The 15,144-nt window shown below is 54.3% G+C and overlaps 5 protein-coding genes across 5 annotated transcripts; 4 read left to right on the top strand and 1 right to left on the bottom strand.

Annotated features, from left to right (window-relative positions):
* The first annotated feature begins 2,191 nt into the window (after window positions 1–2,191).
* BU25DRAFT_415678 (uncharacterized protein) lies at window positions 2,192–4,522 on the top strand. Its single transcript, XM_033707588.1, has one exon. The coding sequence runs from the start codon at window positions 2,225–2,227 to the stop codon at window positions 4,346–4,348; it is 2,124 nt and encodes a 707-aa protein (XP_033556194.1). The 5' UTR covers window positions 2,192–2,224; the 3' UTR covers window positions 4,349–4,522.
* A 128-nt stretch (window positions 4,523–4,650) lies between these two features.
* Window positions 4,651–5,440, top strand: BU25DRAFT_219956 (uncharacterized protein). Its single transcript, XM_033701315.1, has one exon. The coding sequence runs from the start codon at window positions 4,953–4,955 to the stop codon at window positions 5,364–5,366; it is 414 nt and encodes a 137-aa protein (XP_033556193.1). The 5' UTR covers window positions 4,651–4,952; the 3' UTR covers window positions 5,367–5,440.
* A 677-nt stretch (window positions 5,441–6,117) lies between these two features.
* Window positions 6,118–10,290, top strand: BU25DRAFT_378719 (uncharacterized protein; the record flags this gene model as incomplete). Its single annotated transcript, XM_033704181.1, has 2 exons — window positions 6,118–8,195; window positions 8,250–10,290. The coding sequence occupies exons 1-2, from the start codon at window positions 6,262–6,264 to the stop codon at window positions 10,288–10,290; spliced, it is 3,975 nt and encodes a 1,324-aa protein (XP_033556192.1). The 5' UTR covers window positions 6,118–6,261.
* Window positions 10,291–11,530: 1,240 nt separating this feature from the next.
* On the top strand, window positions 11,531–13,129 carry BU25DRAFT_443503 (uncharacterized protein). Its single transcript, XM_033709364.1, has one exon. It carries the CDS (start codon window positions 11,559–11,561, stop codon window positions 12,822–12,824), a length of 1,266 nt encoding a protein of 421 aa, XP_033556191.1. The 5' UTR covers window positions 11,531–11,558; the 3' UTR covers window positions 12,825–13,129.
* On the bottom strand, window positions 13,016–14,212 carry BU25DRAFT_353205 (glycoside hydrolase family 105 protein; the record flags this gene model as incomplete). Its single annotated transcript, XM_033703448.1, has 2 exons — window positions 13,016–13,105; window positions 13,163–14,212. 2 exons carry the CDS (start codon window positions 14,210–14,212, stop codon window positions 13,016–13,018), a joined length of 1,140 nt encoding a protein of 379 aa, XP_033556190.1.
* Between the last annotated feature and the right edge of the window lie 932 nt (window positions 14,213–15,144).

The raw sequence follows: 15,144 nt of genomic DNA, 5'->3' as shown, positions 1-15,144 counted from the left end.
TCTCGAACCAGGTTGTCGGACACTCTGCACCTGGCTCAACACGCGCAAGAGATGGCAGCATTCGCTCCAGTCTCAGCCTCTAGTGCAGGCCTAGGGGCAATAACAACATAGCTCCTGACGCGAAACAAGCCAAATTGCCAGGCTCCTGCATCCCTTCCGGAAGCGGCCCTGACGTTTTGGTGTCCCGCGCCCTGTCTGTTGGCCGAGGCTGTTGAGGTGCACAGATCGTTGCGCCGTGCAACCTCATAACGGTCGGTTGTGTAACCGAAGGAAGTCTTCTCCTGGCAGACCATGATTCGACTGGCAGACCATGATTCGACTGGCAGACCATGATTCGGGAGTGTCGATTCGAGGTGTGCTACACACGCACAACAGCTTCTCAAGTGTTTAGTGCCCTCATCATTAATGGCACAACATGCGTATGTCCAGTCAGAGTCAGAAGACGCCAGGCGTGTGTCGAGGCTCTGTTAGCTCAGCGCAGGTATCTTCCTCACGATATTTCATAAACCCGTCTATTGGGAACTTCGGTACTTGCTTGGAGAAGACATGTGTAAGCTGCACGTCATGCATGCAACCAGGCTGCCTAGCCCCTATTGCCTGACCTGATTGACATGTACACAGCGTTAGCGATTCCTGAATTCATTCAAGACGTCGTCGTCTTTGTGATTGGCACGATGCAGGTGCTATGAAGAATTGGATAATGATGATATGAAGTAAGAATGGAAAGCTGAGATCCTGTAACCTTATACCGTTGCTTCATGCGGCAAAATGCACAATGCTTGCCAGAGTGCTTCGTAGATGACGAATTCCCGGTATCCAGCGGCTCTTAGAAAGTACTCGAAGTATGCAAAAAGAAGCAAAAAATCGTGTGTCAATCAAGATCTTCATCTCCGAGTGTGGCGTTCCCGTAAATGCCAATATCCAGCTGTAGAAGGTTCATGCTTGAGTGCACTTGAAGCCTCACAGCTTGAAGAAATCAGAATCTCAACCGGCAAGAAGAGACTGTTGTTGCGCTTCAGTTAGTTTGAGCTGGGCATCGTCGACTTCTTGACGGCTCTCGCGCTTGGTGCGGCTGCCATCGTTGAGGTCTTGTCCAACTTTGATCTCCCTGCGCGCCACCATGGCTCCGATCATCTGGAGTGCAACCTTGTGGTTGATCGAGCCCCGGAGATGCTCCCACAGCTCGGTGTCCATGTGCTCCGCCAAAAGGTCGACGAGCAATCTTGATAACCTCGCTGGGGGCTTCTCAGTCTTGAGTACCCGTTCGAAGATGACCTTTAGGTCTACCTGCCGGAGCAGCCAGCAGACTGTTGATCAAGGCCACTTGGTCGCCGAGACAGGCGGAGGCTGCGCGTCCATAGACGTTCCTGAATGCTGACGGGGCGAGCCTTGGCAGCTGTACCCTCGACTGACAGGGGGTGATGGAATGGCGGGGACCGGAGTGAATGATGTGGCAGGGCGGGCCCAAGCGCGAGCTCCCCGCAACGACCAAACATTGTTCAAGGCCGTCGCAGCTGCGCCTAGGAAACAGCGCGTCGTCATGGCCTCGTTCAACCATGAACGCGTCGGGCACGCGTTGGACGAGCTGCTGCAGCGCATTGTTCCTGACGACCCCAACGACGACGAGGAAGCTGCCGAGCAGCGCCTCCAAGATGCCTACGACTACTCGATGCAGCAGCTGATCGCAGCTGGAGAGCCCAAAGCCGTGCCAGACGTCAAGCACATCGCTAGCCTGCTGGAAGCAAAGAGTGCGACTCATATGTGTAGCGCATGTATGTACAAACTAGCTAATGGCAATGCAGTTGCTGGGCCAGCCAAAGACGTCCACAAGAGCGCCCGCTTGCACAACCTCCTCGGACGTCTCGAAGACCAGCCCGTACTGAACGAGAAGTGGCGCATGCTATACTTCCTCCACGAGCTCTCCGACCTACCGTCTGCAGAACCGCAGGACCAGAACCCCTCCTTCGAGTCGCGCAGCCGCTCGCGCGGACCCGCGACTCCCTCGCAGCACCAGTCCTCGGCTGCACCGGCATACGACAGCCCCGCATTCGGTGAGGCTTTCGCAAAGCAAGGACTGCCGCAGTACCCAGCTCACGAGCCCTCGCCAAAAGCGCTGACACGCCCGCCGCCGCCAGAAGACAAGGTCGAGAGGCGTAGGGACCGGCGCGCACAGGAAGCAAGCAAAGAGCATGCGCAGGATGCGGCCCCCGTAGAGAAAATCACCATGGCACCGTCCGAGACAGAACTACTCCGCGATCTACCCTTCACACTGCAGGGTCTGTCATCCTCGAAGCTCGTCTTCCAATCTTCGACTGCGCTCAAGCTGCCTGCCTGCCTCCCGGTGCCCATCATAGGGCTGCTGCACACTCTCGCCGAGCCAGCCATCCTATACAAAGGACTGGCTGGATTCGTCGAGTCTAGCGAAGGAGACTTGATCGGGCAAAGCTTCCGCTCGGCGTTGGGTAAGGAGTTGCGTGCTTACCTTGGACTCGTTGCCACGTTGGAAGGGCAGATCAGACGAGCACTCACGCAACTGGGCGAGGGCGCTGCTCACCAAGGCGTCAGCAAAGCCGGGGTGACCCTGAAGCGATGTGTCATTTGGACTCGCGATGCGACGATGGGGTTGCGACTGATGAGCCTCATGGTTGAGCAGTCGAAGAATAGCAAAGGTGGGCAGCTGATCTCGCTCATCCACTCCTTCTCACTCAACCACGGCGACCCGTATGTCATGTCCTTCGCCGAGCGCCTTCTCTCCGACGTCACACGGCCATTCTACGACATGTTGCGACAGTGGGTCTATGATGGCGAGCTGTCAGACCCCTTTGGCGAGTTCTTCGTCTCTGAGCAGAGCGAGGACGAGATCTTGGACGTCACCGGCGATCAAGGCAAAGGTGGGGCGACAAGCGTCTGGGAGGACAAGTACAAGCTCAACGACAAGATGGTACCGACAATCGTTGCAGACGACTTCGCCAGGAGGGTCTTCCTCATCGGCAAGACACTGAACTTCATACGCTACGGCTGCGGCGATGCAAACTGGGTGGATACCTACTCAAAAAAAGCGTCCAAGGAGCTGCACTATGGCGACACCGCGAACCTCGAGCGATCCATCGGCGACGCGTACAAAACGACGATGGCGCGCCTAATCGAGCTCATGGGCAACAAGTTCAAGCTCTTCGACCACTTGCAGGCGCTGAAGTCGTATATGCTGCTTGGCGCTGGCGACTTCATTGCCGTCCTGATGGAGTCATTGTCCTCAAACCTCGATCGCCCTGCCAACACACAATACCGACACACACTAACTGCGCAACTCGAGCATGCTGTGCGCAACTCGAACGCACAACACGATACCTCGGACGTATTACGCAGGCTCGACTCTCGTATGCTGGAGCTCTCCCATGGCGAGATTGGGTGGGACGTGTTCACTCTCGAGTACAAGATCGATGCGCCTGTTGACGTGATCGTCACACCGTACGGCTCCAAGCAGTACCTCAAGGTCTTCAACTTCTTGTGGCGCGTGAAGCGAGTCGAGTTCGCCCTTGGCTCAACTTGGCGTCGCTGCATGACTGGGGCTCGTGGTGTTCTCGGTACTGTTGACGACAAGTTTGGCAAGGACTGGAAGAAAGCACGGTGCGCCATGGCGGAGATGGTCCACTTTGTGAACCAGCTTCAACACTACATCCTTTTCGAAGTCATCGAATCGTCGTGGATCGACCTCCAGAAAGCCTTGAACAAGCCGGAAAGCACGCTGGACGATATGATTGACGCACACGCCAAGTACCTGAACAACATCACGCGAAAGGGACTACTGGGAAGTCAGAGCATTGACTTTACCGGTCAGTTGCACGAGCTGCTCAAGACGATGCTTGCATACAAGGACGTAGTCGACAGTCTGTACTCGTTCTCCGTGGCAGAGTTCACTCGCCGCCAAGAAGCCGCAGCGAAGATTGAAACTCGCACAGCAGCCGGACGATGGGGTCTCTCGGAGAGGGACAGCTCACGCACCTCGACACCAGATCCATTCGCAGCATCGCGCGGTGCTTCGCGACAGGATCCAGACTCACCATTCCCGCTACCTCTGCTCAAGGTTGGCAATGGCGGGTCGGGCGAAGACGACGTGTTGCCGGCGTTACGACAACGTCTGGCGCATCTAGCCGTAGACTTTCAAGCAAGGATATGTCTGCTGCTGGGCGATCTCGTGCACTCGCCAGATGGAGAGCTCAAGATGCTGGCTGTCAACATCAACTTCAACGATGTATACAAGCCGGAGCGCAGACGAAGGAAAAGCGAGAAGAAGCGAGAAAAGGAAAAAGAGACGCCCGCCCTCTCGAAGGCCACTGTTGCAACTTAGAGACTCCAACGGGCCCTACGAGTCGACGGGCCGGCAGAGGAACGCGAAGAAGAGCGAAGATGGGTTAGAAGCTGCTGTCGCCTACACTGGAGCCTAGGTCCTCCACCAGCTTGAAGAGGCAGCTTGGGGAGGCAGCTTGGGGAGGCAGGACTAGGAAAGACGCAGGACTACAGGACGTGAGCTCGCAGAACCATATTGATACCCAAGAGCAAAACGAGGTGTACGATGCGGAAGAAGAAGAAGAAGAAGAAGAAGAAGAAGAAGAAGAAGGGTCGAGCAGTTCAGGACAAGACGAAGCGCGCGATCTGCCTATACAAATTCATGAGCTTGGATTGATGCGATGATGCTACCTTGATGGCCCAGGTCATAGTTATTGATCGATCCCAAAGCATCGCAATTCCAAAAATCCCATCAGTGATCAAGATGTGCATGAAAGTTGAAGCGAGGCGTAGGGCTGGCTCTTGTACGCAAGGATTAGTGGCCGATAAGGCCGGGCTCGGCAGCCCCGCGCTCCTCAATATGCGCGTTACCACACTCCATTCCTCAAAACAGCATCAATACTACATTATTTTACTATATTTGTGAACATGCAATTGTTCTAAACATGTCAAAGAAGCGTCTTAGACATCGGTTCAATACCCCACCTCGCGAGCTGGTGCTGTTAGAGGAGGATAAACCCGCCCAACTGCACACACCTCAGCGCTCAGCTATCATCTCATCCCTCTACTTCTGTGAGCAAACGGGGTACCCTGCGAGTCGTGAGGATATCCACAAGGTGTTTGGATATGCTGAAAGAACTGTTACAAACATCATTGCTACTGGCAGATGCTGCCGTCTTGAGAATGCGGACCTTCCTGATACCCGTGGAGGCCCTCGTTTGATGACCAACTCTGATGCCAATGCTATTGCATCATACTTAGACAACTGTCCATTTGAAGAGAAGGGATTACCTTGGCAGGATCTTGCTGACAAGGCTGGTGTTGCGAAGAGAAGAGTATACTCTCTATCAAGACTGTGATTCTTCACACAAGAGTGCTCGCACCTTGAAGTGGTTGGATCATAATGGAATTCCATACATTATAGCACCCCTCAAGTCTCCTGATTTCTCTGTATCAGAGATCTGGACGTCAGCGATGAGACATCACTTCTATGGGAGGCATTGTGCCTCAGAAAAGGCTGGGTCGAAACAATTCTATCAAGTCTAGGAGGATCTTTGTTCTGAGAAGATCAACAAGACAGTTGACGCATATCCACACCGCCTCAACAATATCAAGAATGTGTATGAGGGCCAGGCAAGTAAACATTGATAAATCTAAATCAATCTGCCTTTTCAGAAATTTGATAAGTGCTGTGGTTGTGAAGTTATTGCATTGTCAGGATGTGGGGTTATCGGCCACTTTCGCTTGCGTACAAGAGGCTGGCTAAGCAAGAACGGGCAAGCTTTGGCGATCGCGCTCGCCAATCCGGGGTAAAGAGGCCCCAAGCAATCCTGCCGCGCAGGATGCAGCAGGTAGGAAGTCACCAGCTGCTCAGCTCAGCTGCCCTACACATCGAGCCCACGCTGCGAGCAAACGCTCACTCCTTACTCACACAACGCATTACATACAGTGCGAACTCCTGCCACATTGCTTTACATGGAAGCCCCCCAAAAAAAAAATTAAAAAATTCCAGCATGCAGTCCAATCACCGCAGATAGAGGCGTTGCGGACGCTAAGGCCGGGCCAGATGCGTGCATCGAACACCAGGCTTTCCGGGCTAGAGAGCTCCATCAGCGGCCATGGCCGGGAAATGTTCCTTCCTGCAATCGTGGGCATTGCCTTCGCCGGCGCTACGCCACACAAGGATTCGAGCAACTATGCCCTGTTCCTTCCGGAAGCCCTCCGAAGCGTTTGAACCCTGCGCCGGGTGAGGAAATGACGACGGATGGCTCGACGAACAACGGGCTAGACAGCGACAACGGCGAGCAGCGCTACCATGATGCCATCACCAAGGAACAACAATTTCAGATGTGCGCCGCCCGCACGCTGTCCGGCTTCAAACGCGAAACCCTGCACGCCGACCTCACCAACTCGAAACTGCTGGGCTATCTCGACGTCGACGAACGCCCCTCCTTCGCCATACACGCCGGCACCACGTCTCACCCCGACGGGCCCCTCGAACTCGTGTACAGCAATCCGGCACTGAAGCGTACGGAATGCCTCCTGGCTAGGGTCACGGGCCAGCAGACGGAAGGGTGCTTGTTCGTGGAGAGCGCAGCGCTCCATTGCGCCTTCAGGAACTGGCTGCTGGATGTGGTGGATGAGTGTGACCTGTCCCGGCGCGGCAATGCCTATCTGTTCGAGGGCCATCTCTGGACGGCGGCCAATATGGAACACTACAAGGTTGTCAGCGGCGTGACTGCGTGGATGCTGTGGTCTGACCCAAGCAATGCTCAGCTGCGCCCAAGTCTGGACCCAAAGGAGAGTGGACAGCCTAAGCATCTCCCACTCAAGGCCTACCTACCCACAGAGCGCCCGTCTTTGCAGAGTCCGGATGTCAATTCGGAGCGGAAGGAGAGTCTGAAGGACAGGCCGAGTCCGGAGCGCAGCCACCATGGGCCCTATGACTACACTTTCCATCCACCGCCACTCGCTACCATGTCCGAGCACATCAAATACTTCCGCGACACGGATTGGTCGCAAACTCCACTTGGAGACATGAAATCGTGGTCGCCTGAGCTGCGTTGTGTGGTCAACATGACTCTCAACGATAGCTATCCTGCCATACTGTTTTGGGGCGAGGAAGCCATCATGGTCTACAATGAAGCCTACATCCAGCTCCTCGGCGTCCTCCACCCTTGTATGGGGAAGAGTGCTCGCACGCATGCTGCCAATTACTGGCCCACATTCACTCCCCTCATCGAGCACATCAACGCAACAGGAGCTTCCTTGCGGGAACATGACGTCCCCTTGTTCATCGACAGGCATGGTTTTCTCGAGGAGACCTACTGGTCCTTCCAGTTTACGCCCGTCTTGAACAGCGAAGGTCACATCACCAGCTACTACCACCACCTCTTCGAGACCACCAAACATCATCTCCTAGAGCGGCGGGTGTCTAGTCTTGTGGAGATGAGCAGTCAGACCGCGAACGCTCGAACATTCCAGTCGTTCTGGGAGATCGCCCTGCAGACACTGGCCCTCAACAGCAAAGACGTCCCCTTCGCGCTCTTGTACTCGGCAGAGCACCAATACGGCTCAGACATCAACTCCATCTCCTCACCCGGCAGTGGTCCAAGAGGCACATCCTTAGGCAACTGTATCCTCAAAGGATCGATCGGCGTCCAGAGCGGCCATCCTCTTGCGCCACCCACAATCAATGTTGAAGACCACGCCTACGTCTTTCATTCGTATCTTCTCGAGGCTGCCAAACTGGGCAAAGCAACCATCATTCACCTCGCCGACCTGAACCTCTCGGATGCTGTCCTCTCCAGTGTCGACTGGAAAGGCTACGGCGACCCGTGTCGTGTCGTGGTCATCTGTCCCATCATGCCTACTACCGGAGACAATGCGCAAGTGGAGGGCTTCGTAATTCTCGGCGTCAACCCTAGACGGCCGTTCGATGATAACTATCAGAAGTTTGTGCATGTGATGTTACGTCTGTTGGCTACAAGTTTGGCTAGCGTGGCATTGTTTGACGCCGAGGTCAGGCAGAAAGAGAAGGCTATTGAGAACGCGGCTAACCTGCAGCAACAGTTGCTCAATGAGATTGAGGCCAAGGAGAAGAAGTTTCAGAGTTTTGCAGAAAGAAGCGATGTTGCCATCTTCATTATGAATGCTGTGGGCAAGTACACGTACAGGAACAGACGCTGGTAAGTCAAGGATGTTGGCAATCTCTGCCTGGACTTCCTCTAACCTCTTGGCAGGTACGACATGTTCGAGGTGGCAGCTGACGTTGAAGACGCAATGCAAGCTTGGCTGAACATCGGCTTCCCGGAGGACATCGCCAAATGCGAGGGCGTATTTGGCAAACTGGTCATGGAAAAAGTACCTGTGGTCTTTGAACTCAGGACCAAGATGCTATGGACACCGCCACCCGAACTCGAGCAGCCTGAATGTGGAGTTTCACAGCACCACAAATGGGTGCTCTGCTCTGCCTATCCCGAGCTTGGACCTGACGACGAGCTACTTGAAATCGTCGGTAGCGTGACCGATATCTCGAAGCAGAAGTGGGCCGAGGGGATCCAGAAGATACGCACTGACAGTGCGCTGGAGAGCAAACAGCACCTGGAGCATTTCATCGACACGACTTCGCACGAGATGCGCAATCCTCTTTCTGCGATCATGCAGTGTGCCGATGGCATCCTCTCGTCCTACTCCTTCAGCGATCGCAATCCACCGAGCCCAACAACGTATTTCGACCTTCTCGACCAGACGCTGGACTCAGCACAGACGATTGCGCAGTGTGCCCAACACATGCGGCATATTGTCGACGACATATTGACCATCTCCAAGCTCGACTCCGGCCTACTCGTCATCACTCCCGTGGACGCTCAGCCTGAAAGCGTGGTGAAGCATGTCGTCAAGATGTTTGACTCGGAGGCCAAGGCTGCGGGTGTTGATCTCTTCTTCACGATAGACCAGTCTTATCGCGACCTCGAGGTCGACTGGGTGTCATTGGACCCGACACGAGTTCTACAGATCCTGATCAACCTCCTTACCAATGCGATCAAGTTCACACGCTTGGAAAGCAAAACACGTCACGTCACAATAACCCTCTCAGCGAGCACAACGGAACCCGTATCTACTCCTGGAGGTGTTCAATTCATCGAGACCAAACTTGTTGGGGACAATCACCACTTAGAGCAGGACTGGAAGCAAGGCAGCATCCAGTTCATCCAGTTCTCAATCAGCGACACGGGTCGCGGCCTGACACAGGAACAAACAACGTCCCTCTTCGAACGTTTCTCTCAGGCCTCACCACGCACACACGTACATTACGGAGGTTCCGGTCTCGGCTTGTTCATCTCGCGACGACTGACCGAGCTCCAGGGTGGCTCCATAGGTCTTGTAAGCGAGTACAAGAAGGGAAGCACATTCTCCTTTTACATAAAAGCCCGACGCGTCGAACCTGCCTTGCTACGGGAAGTCAGGTTGCCCGATGAATTCCCTGAGGACATCAGACATCGGAGTCAGAAGCCGTCTTTGAATCTGCCCCGTGATCCCAGACCACCAATCATCCCAGGGGTTGTGCGAGAGAACAGCCAATCCTGGCGCCATGGCGAGCACACAAGTCCGGATCTCACTCCCCCTTCTCCTCCTCCTCCTCCTCCTCCACCATCGGTACCACATGCAGCTTCAGCTCCCGCAGCCGTGCCCACTACAGGAGCCCTTGGTCTTCCGCCGCCCCTCGATTTTGCCGAGCTGAAGCGCACAAAGAGCATCTCCGAAACACTACACGTCCTAGTAGTAGAAGACAACCTCGTGAATCAAAAGGTGTTGGCCAAGCAACTGCAAAACCTGGGCTGCATTGTCAGCGTCGCGAACCACGGACGAGAAAGTCTCGATTTCCTCCCAAAAACCACGCGATGGAACCACAACGCCTACATGGCACGCTGCGAGGAGCGCCGCGCCTTAATCCAAGTCCCCTACCCCCCCGACGCAATCTCCCTACTCAACGTACCCGAAGGCGACGATGCGCCCGTTGAGCTGTCATTGATCTTGATGGACTGGGAGATGCCGATTATGAACGGGCCCACCGCTGTGGCTATGATTAGGGAGCTGGAGAAAGATGGTTTGTTGAGTGGTCGTGTGCCGATTATTGGGGTTACGGCAAATGTCAGACAGCAGCAGATTGAGACGGCGATAGAGGCGGGTATGGATGATGTTGTGGGAAAGCCGTTTAGGGTTGCGGAGTTATTGGCGAGGATGAGGGGGATTGTTAAGGGGGTTGGGGGGCCTGGGTGAAGACTTGATCGACATTGTATCGATACGATAAGATTGTGTTTGTTGAATCGCTACACTGATATAGCCTTGGAGATCTCTTGGTCTCACGCCCGCCGCCATGCAACGCATCGTGTGACTGCGACACCCCGCAGTCGGTAGTCAAATGGCCACCACGTCTCCTCTCGCAACCCGGCGATCCGCGCTCTGCCATTAACAGATATTGTTTCGGCACACTGGGTTCGCAGCTACGGCAAGATAAACGAGTACTAAACGGCCAAGAAGAACAGTGTACACAGCTTCAGAGTTGTGTAGAATATCACTGAGTAAGGGTCGTGGACAAGACGGCCACAAATCGAACAAGACACAATGAAGAAGTTGTCTGTGTTCAAGTGGCATGTAGCAATAAAAGTCAGGCACACTCTCGCCGAATTGAGCCTTTTTCGAGCAGCCTGGTGGTCCTCGGCATACTCAGCTTGTGTTAGCTAGCCCTTTGCATACCTTGAAATATCGATACGTCCTGTCTGACCCAACCCGAACGATGAATACCGTCAAGTTTGCGCTCACCTGATGACATCACAAGCGATGGTCAGCCACAATGTAGCTTCTTCCACTCTGCATCTGAAGTGCTTCCTCGCTCGACAAAACCCACAAAGTACGCAAAATTTCCATCCATTATTGCAAGCGCACACTCGAAGTGTGGCTTTGATGAGCAGCCGATATGCATCGGCCGCTGCGTCTCACAAAATCGCAATGCCGGGTGTCGGCTCCCCGATAAGGGTCGGACATCTCCCAAGTGTACTGTGGGACTCATGGCCATCGAAACGAGGATTGCAAGAAAAGTTGTTTGTTATCGAAGAAGAGGACTTGCGCCAGGTCGTTATGCATAGCAGAGAACGGCATGGAGAAATTCATCGAAGAAAGTCGAGTTTCAAGAAATGACCATCCCAGGATAAGGCTGAGTAAGGCTGACATTGGTCTACTGCTAGCGCGAAGTCCTTCCGTTCATGTAGTCCGGATAGAGTATCACACTAAACCATTCTGCGATTCCGAGCTCGTCACTGGCTTATAGGCGCGGGTATACCTCCCCGCTGTCCCGCCTCTTGTCAGCATCGTAAGCGGAGCTTACCATTGTCGACTATCTGACTGGTCTTACAGCCTGAAGTAGGAGGCGCGTCTGATTTGCGCTGCACACCGAGTGCCCGACTAGGCTCATATAAACTTCGAACCGGCCGCCTACTGTCCTCTCGCAGTATTTTCATTCACCGAGTGCAACAATCACCTAACAAGCCATGTCCTCCTTCATACTACGCGATGTTCGTATGTTCACCGGGGAGTCCACTATCGACCAAGGTTATGTGTTGGTCGACAACGGCAAGATCAAATCAGTCGGTCCAACCTCAAGCATACCGAAACTGGAAGCTTCCGTTAAAACATACTCTAAGCCCAACCACACCCTTCTCCCCGGCCTCATCGACTGCCACATCCATGCCGACAGGGCTGATCCCGAAGCTCTCCCGCAAGCTCTCCGCTTCGGTGTGACAACAGTATGCGAGATGCACAACGAGCTACCCAACGTGCTCAAACTCCGCGAGCAGACCAAACAACCAGATACAGCCTCCTACAAGACCGCCGGCCAAGCAGCAACCATTGAGAACGGCTGGCCAATCCCGGTCATCCTGGCGCATGACAAGAGTCCCGAGACGGCAGCGGAGATAGCAAAGTGGCCGAAGCTTACGGATCGGAGTAGTGTGCTGGAGTATCTGGAATGGACGACCAAAGAGATGAAGCCGGACTACATCAAGCTGATGCACGAGTCCGGCACAATGATGGGCGCAAAGCTTTCCTATCCATCTCTAGAGCTGCAACGCTCCATCGTTTCCGAGGCCCAGAAGCGCGGCTACCTAACCGTCGCACACGCCACATCTCTGCGCGACACCCTCGATGTGCTGCACGCAGGCGTAAACGGACTCACCCACACATTCTGCGACAAACCCCCAACCCAAGAACTCGTCGACGCGTACAAAAAGAACAACGCATGGTGCAATCCCACACTCGCCGCAATGGGCAGCCTGACCACCGAGGGAAAAGAACGGCAGCACAGATTCGCCCACGACCCGCGCGTCCAACACCTCATCAGCGAAGACAAACGCGGCAACATGTGCGCGTGCATGTCCTTCGCCGCTCAACACGGCAAAGTCTCGCACGCCTACGACTCCGTAAAAGCGCTCCGCGCCGCCGGCATCGACATCCTCTGCGGTTCCGATGCCGCGGGTCCAGCGAAGGGAACCGCGTTTGGGCTGTCTATGCACCATGAATTGAGTCTCTTTGTGGATGAGGTTGGTATGACGCCTGCTGAGGCGTTGCGCTCGGCTACTAGCTTGACAGCGGAGAGGTTTGGGTTTGGGGACAGAGGGAAGTTGGAGGAGGGGATGAACGCGGATTTGTTGCTCGTGGAGGGGAATCCGTTGGTGGAGATCGATGATACGTTGAATATACGGGGGGTGTGGAGGGAGGGGAGGCTGTGTAGTGTTTACGAGGAGGTGATGGCTAGCTGAGTTAGACGAGCGATATACACTAACGGCTCGCAGTTTGTATAGAGGATTGGCTTAGGAATGGGCGTGATGGGGTTTGATTGTAAACCGCTACCAAATCGCAGCTTTGCCGTCCAGAACCATCGCCTACTCTTTATGCCTACCCAATAACCTTATGAGCGAGTGTTACCGGTCCCCGCAAAGCCGAGAACCGTCTACTTCCACGTCTCAATCTCGTAACTCGCCAGCATAAACGGCCCAACACCCTTGTAGTCGTTCACAGCAAGCGGCACACCAATGTAGTACTGTAGCACGTGTCAGCAATCGACCATTACTTTTCCACCGCTCCAATTCCGACTTACCTCGTACGTCCCGTTACTGTTCAGACTCCCCACCTCAACCGTTCCCAGCCAATCGAGCGTCCCATCTGCATTCTTCGTGTTGAACTTCTTCTTCAACAACTCATACCCTTTCTTCGCCGGCGCAAGGTAGTCAGACTCCTTCACATACCCCTCCTTGATCCCCTTCAACAACCCATACGTAAACATCGCGCTGGCGCTACTCTCGATGTAGTTCCCCTTCTTCCCCGGATACGGCTCATTCATGATCAACCACCAGCCACCCTCCTTATCTTGGGTCTTCCTGAGGGCCGCGGCGAGCGTGGTGAAGTACGTTGTCAGCCTCGCCTTACCCGGATGGCTGGCCGGCAGCAGTGGGATGACTTCGAGAAGGGACATGAAATACCACCCGACCGCCCTGCTCCAGACATTCGGCGCCGCGCCTGTAACAGGATCAGCCCAGACCTTGCTTTTGCTCTCATCATACCCATGAACCAGCAGCCCGGTAGTCTTGTTGCGCGTGTACTTCTCGATGTTGTCAAATTGCTTGACAATGTGGTTCCATGCGCTCGCATTTCCATTGTCGAATTTCGCCGTCCAGGTAGCGTAGAACGTGTCGGCCATGAATATCCCATCGAGCCACATCTGGTCCTTGTAAATTGGACTGCGGTGCCAGAACCCGCCCTCCTTGTTCTGCGGATGCCGGTTGAGTTGCTCGCGGATGGTCTTCGCCGCATCTCTGTATTTTGACTCGCCGGTGCGGTCGTACCACCACAAGAGATTGTTGCCAATGCGGTAGTCGTCGAGAGAGTAGTGGGTGTAGTTCCAGTTGGCGATTGTTCCATCGGCTTTCACGATGACGTCGTCGATTTGCCCTCTGTACCAATCGACGAGCGTCTGGTTCTTTGTCAGGGCAATGGCAGCTTCGTAGCCTTCGTATAGAGTGGCTTGAGTGTACCCGAAGGTCTTCTTGACGCCGTGCCGGATCTGCGAGTCGGCAGTCCAGGTCAGATATGAGGGGCTGGCGACTGCGGCTGCTGTTGCGCCGGTCGCGAAGAGCAGTGTGTACTTCATCTTGCCGAGTCTGAGGTCGACAGTAGAGATTGGTATTACGACGATAGCCAGGTATCGAGTTTGTGCACAGCCTTTTATATCACAAGCATGTCGTCTTTCGCCTCAAGGAGATGGTCCGACCCCCCCCCCCCCCGGGGCTTGGAAATCGACATAACAACGGTAACTAGCATCAACACTTGGTACATCGAATTATCCGAAGCGGAAGAATTTGATCCATGGCCCCCGAAACGAGACCGAGAAAGGGACGGCCCGAGTATCATAACCTTGTTGGTGCTCGAAGATGGAATGAGTGCGGAGAGCCAAGTCGGGTGCTTGGCAACTCCATATACAACTTCCCTATTTGGAGTGATTGGCCTGCAAGAGCAACCGTGATTGGTGCAACTCGGGTGATAGTGGTGATCTTAGCTCCCCATTACCCCAACAAATGGACCCGTTAAAGCGATGTGTGCTGATGAGTGTCGATTGTGCGCCTCAAGCTAATGTGTGTTCAGCATACCCTCCATCCACAGGCTATCATTTGTTGTCATGGCCGTACTTATGTGCCCAGGAGCGCACTATGGCTAAATAACAGTAGGGAGAACGCCGGCTTAATAGCCTTGAGGTCGATATTGCCTTGAAGCCGATGTTGCCTTCACGTCGATGATGCCTTACCGGTTTGTCTGTGCTACTCGTCAGTATGGGTGTTCGCAACAAGGAACAGCGTAACACCATCCGCTAACGTCGACTGCGAACAGCCTTGACCAGAGCCTATCAGCTAATACTCTAGCACAAAGAGCCTGTCCTCATCCAGAATGCAACCTCTGAAGGCTGTGAAGATAAAGATTTCTTCAATCCTTGCAAATGTTGTGTTTGTCAAGATTGCATGCTGGACATAATGGACTGCACTGATATTCCGCTGTCAACGACATGGCATATCGAGGTATTACTCAGAC

The sequence above is a fragment of the Macroventuria anomochaeta genome (genome assembly GCF_010093625.1).
Source record: "Macroventuria anomochaeta strain CBS 525.71 unplaced genomic scaffold BU25scaffold_49, whole genome shotgun sequence".
Taxonomy (NCBI): Eukaryota; Fungi; Ascomycota; class Dothideomycetes; order Pleosporales; family Didymellaceae; genus Macroventuria; species Macroventuria anomochaeta.
Note: the sequence above shows the minus strand (reverse complement) of the source record. Positions and strands in the feature narration are given on the sequence as shown.

Coding starts and splice junctions, on each gene's coding strand:
- BU25DRAFT_219956 (XM_033701315.1), top strand. CDS start 4,953: ATGTCAAAGAAGCGTCTTAGACATCGGTTCAATACCCCACCTCGCGAG.
- BU25DRAFT_415678 (XM_033707588.1), top strand. CDS start 2,225: ATGGCACCGTCCGAGACAGAACTACTCCGCGATCTACCCTTCACACTG.
- BU25DRAFT_443503 (XM_033709364.1), top strand. CDS start 11,559: ATGTCCTCCTTCATACTACGCGATGTTCGTATGTTCACCGGGGAGTCC.